Source organism: Penaeus monodon, chromosome 23 (assembly GCF_015228065.2).
Source record: "Penaeus monodon isolate SGIC_2016 chromosome 23, NSTDA_Pmon_1, whole genome shotgun sequence".
NCBI classification, from domain to species: Eukaryota; Metazoa; Arthropoda; class Malacostraca; order Decapoda; family Penaeidae; genus Penaeus; species Penaeus monodon.
This window is the reverse complement of record NC_051408.1, coordinates 32,857,109-32,860,178: the sequence shown is the minus strand read 5'-3', so window position 1 is coordinate 32,860,178 and position 3,070 is coordinate 32,857,109. Positions and strand designations below refer to the sequence as shown.

Sequence of the window (3,070 nt, the reverse complement as noted above, 5' to 3'; positions counted from 1 at the left end):
TCCTAAAATTTGATAGATAATCTAAGCAGGATTATATAAATTATTTATTTAATTATTCTATAGACACACGCTACGATCGTATTTTAACCTGACCGTTTCACGTTCCAGCTTTTTAAATGCATTACATATCTTTTAGACTTCTCTTTAACTAAATGAAATTATTAAATAGACTGATTCCGGTACATCATCTCTATCTCACAGAAACCTAAGAATAACGACGACTTTCTAATGAAATTTACGTCACAAACGATCGCAAAATCTATGAACCTATCATATGGCGTTATGTTATCGTTACATAAATTCTTATTAGGTTGTTTCATTAATCTATTAAAAATGGATGTATATTTACTTCATATAAATGCTTTTTGTACAAAGGTATCGGTTACCTGCATCAATTAAAGTATAGATGTATTATAGTTGATCTGGTATTAGATGATGCTAATAAAGATTTCTGGTATTATCTTCTTAATATATGATGACACATTTATCTATTTTATATACCCTTTTTTTATCTGATTAGAAACCTGTAGTGCTTCTGCTCTAGATCTTACATTTCTAGCATTATATCCAGTATATCTCACCTGCAAAATGATTGTGTAAATCCTGCATGTACAGCAATGACCTGTTTTCAGACATCTATGTAAAAGTTTGAGACTCTATACATTTATCTCACAATACTTCACAATCGTTGTTTCTTATCTTATGGTTTTTGCAAGTGAAAAACCGAGCCGCACACATTACACACAATCTTTCGCACTTCTAAATTTCCCCCTTCAAAAATCCTCTCTTTCCCCCTCCCCCTTTCCCCCCTTTGGTGTACTTTCATCCAACCGAAAAGTCTGACGTATGTGTTCATTTAGTGTGTACATTTGTACGCACAAACGCATATATATGCTGTTTGTGCAGCTTTTTTTCAATTACCCTAAAAATATTAAATGATAAGTAAACGAATCAATAAAATGGTGTGGTATTTCCCTTCGCAGCCAACAAGCCGAGGAAGGGACCTGAGCAGTGCCCCAGCAAGACATCGGGCGTGGCACGGATCGGCACGGGCGTAGGCGTGACGGCCTTCCTCACGCCCGTCCTGTTGGCGCTGGTGTACTCCCCGATGACCCGGCCCTGAGGACCCCCCTGCCCCCCTCGCTCCACCTCACACTAACAACCACACAACTTGTACCAGCAGCCGTTCTTGACGAAGGCGGACTGTCGACAACATCTTCAAGACGACGACGAAATAACAACATTGAGTTGCCGTTTTGCTGCCGTTTAGTATGTTTCTGGGACGGCAACCCGGAGTGGCCGTGCCTGTAGATGAAGTGCTAATTAGTCAGAAGCTGAGCATCTTATAGGGAAGATTCCGTAGCAGCGCGCTGAGAGTTTGGTTCAATTACAGACAGAATAACAAGATCGAGCTGACACTTTAAAAATAGAAGAAAATAACGACGAATCATTTATCAATAAGACGCATGATAAAGGCGGTGGCTTTCGACGGAAGTGCGTACATCTTGTGACAGGGAGTAGGTAACCGGTTAGTTTAAGTTGCTGGCTGCGATATGTTGCATGCAGTTGCGTCTTATTTCGGCGAGATGACGTTCATCGCCAAGTTTTGCTTATACAAAGTCACGGAGGAAAGAAGTAAAGGGTAAAGAAGCTACAGGAATTCCGTGAATAGATATCTTAAAAAAAAGGTTTTGTCCGCAGACGACCCTGGGACAAATGAAAGCATGGCGACACATGCGGGGAAACGAAACCTCTTGGCAACCTTACCTGTGCCACGCAGAGGGTCACCTTCTCACTAGCCCCCCGCGGAGGGTGGCAGTAAGGCCTTCTTTCCTTAGTCTCGCCTAGGGAATGATCGACCTTATTGACATTCCCCTCGAGTTGGACTTACCTATTAACCCCGTTTCTCGACCTGACTTTCCGAGTAGTAAGTATTGAAATTTAATCAGTATAAAAGCGTTATAATATTTGATTTAGGATAGACTGCATTTTATGCTACTTTCATCATAACTCTTACATTCGGGCTCCTTCCTCTTGTGCTGCCCAGCGAGATCACAATAAACTGGGTTTTGTAGAAGCCCAGCCAATCAACGCATCGCTTATGGACCACTTTTGGGAAAGAAATACTGTATTCAAAGTACGACAAAAGCAGATGACAACAATGCTAATCATGATATCTGGTTAGAGAAAAGACACAACATACATATCTCTCCAATAGTTCTAGAATATTTCCAGATAACGTGCGCTACGCTGCTTCATCACACATATTACCCTGAACACCTCGCTGGTGGAACAGGGACTGCCGCGCCGAAGGCAGGCCTCAGGGTCGCCCTCAGTAGCCATCCGATCGTGGCCTCTCCTGTCTGCCTGATGCGAGATACAGTTGGGAGATCTCAAGAGACGAGGCTCGACCACTTAAGATATAGCCGGCTGAGACTATATCCCGCCAAAATGGCTATATTCCAATGTCTGTGGCGTAGGTTTGCCAAGGGGGATCGAGAAGTAGCCGTTTTGGCGGGAAATAGCCACGATTTCCTCTCTACTGGTTCGTGTTAGCGCCCGTCTCTTCACTTGGTCCTCCGAGTGTATTCTAGGCCTCTCAAGCAGCTAGCCGGGTCCTCACGCGCATGGTTCGGGGCTCGGGGTCCTCTATTAACGAACAGAGACACGAGCTCCTCTCCGCTTGCTCTCATTCTAGCTTGTAACAGAAGACGAAGAAACAGTACTACTCTTCAACTCAGATGCTGGCGTAAATTGCACATGAAACACACCCGTTGTTGACTTTTTTGTGTTTAAATGGACATTATTATCATTCTATCTAATCTCTAAGACTGATTATTATTATGATCCCACGAAGATCATGGTTTTGTCGTTGTATTTGCTAAGATATTCTTCATAATCTCAGATAATCATTGTCATATAAGAAACAGTTATAATCATAGTTCATCATTGATGCCGACGGCGACATTAATGTTTGATTTAATCTAGGAACCATCCGGAGCCCTTTAGAACGACGTCACTTGTTGGCAACACAAGATGAAATAAATTGACTAAATGAAGATTAAATCAC

At 42.2% G+C, this 3,070-nt stretch overlaps 1 protein-coding gene across 1 annotated transcript in view; it reads left to right on the top strand.

Annotated features, from left to right (window-relative positions):
• The window catches only part of LOC119587933 (acetylcholinesterase-like), a gene marked incomplete at its 5' end in the record, with an annotated part of 19,846 nt that overhangs the window by 16,178 nt on the left and 598 nt on the right, over window positions 1–3,070 (top strand). Inside the window, 1 exon segment of the mRNA XM_037936643.1 lies at window positions 984–3,070. Coding sequence (XP_037792571.1) covers window positions 984–1,123 — 140 coding nt within the window.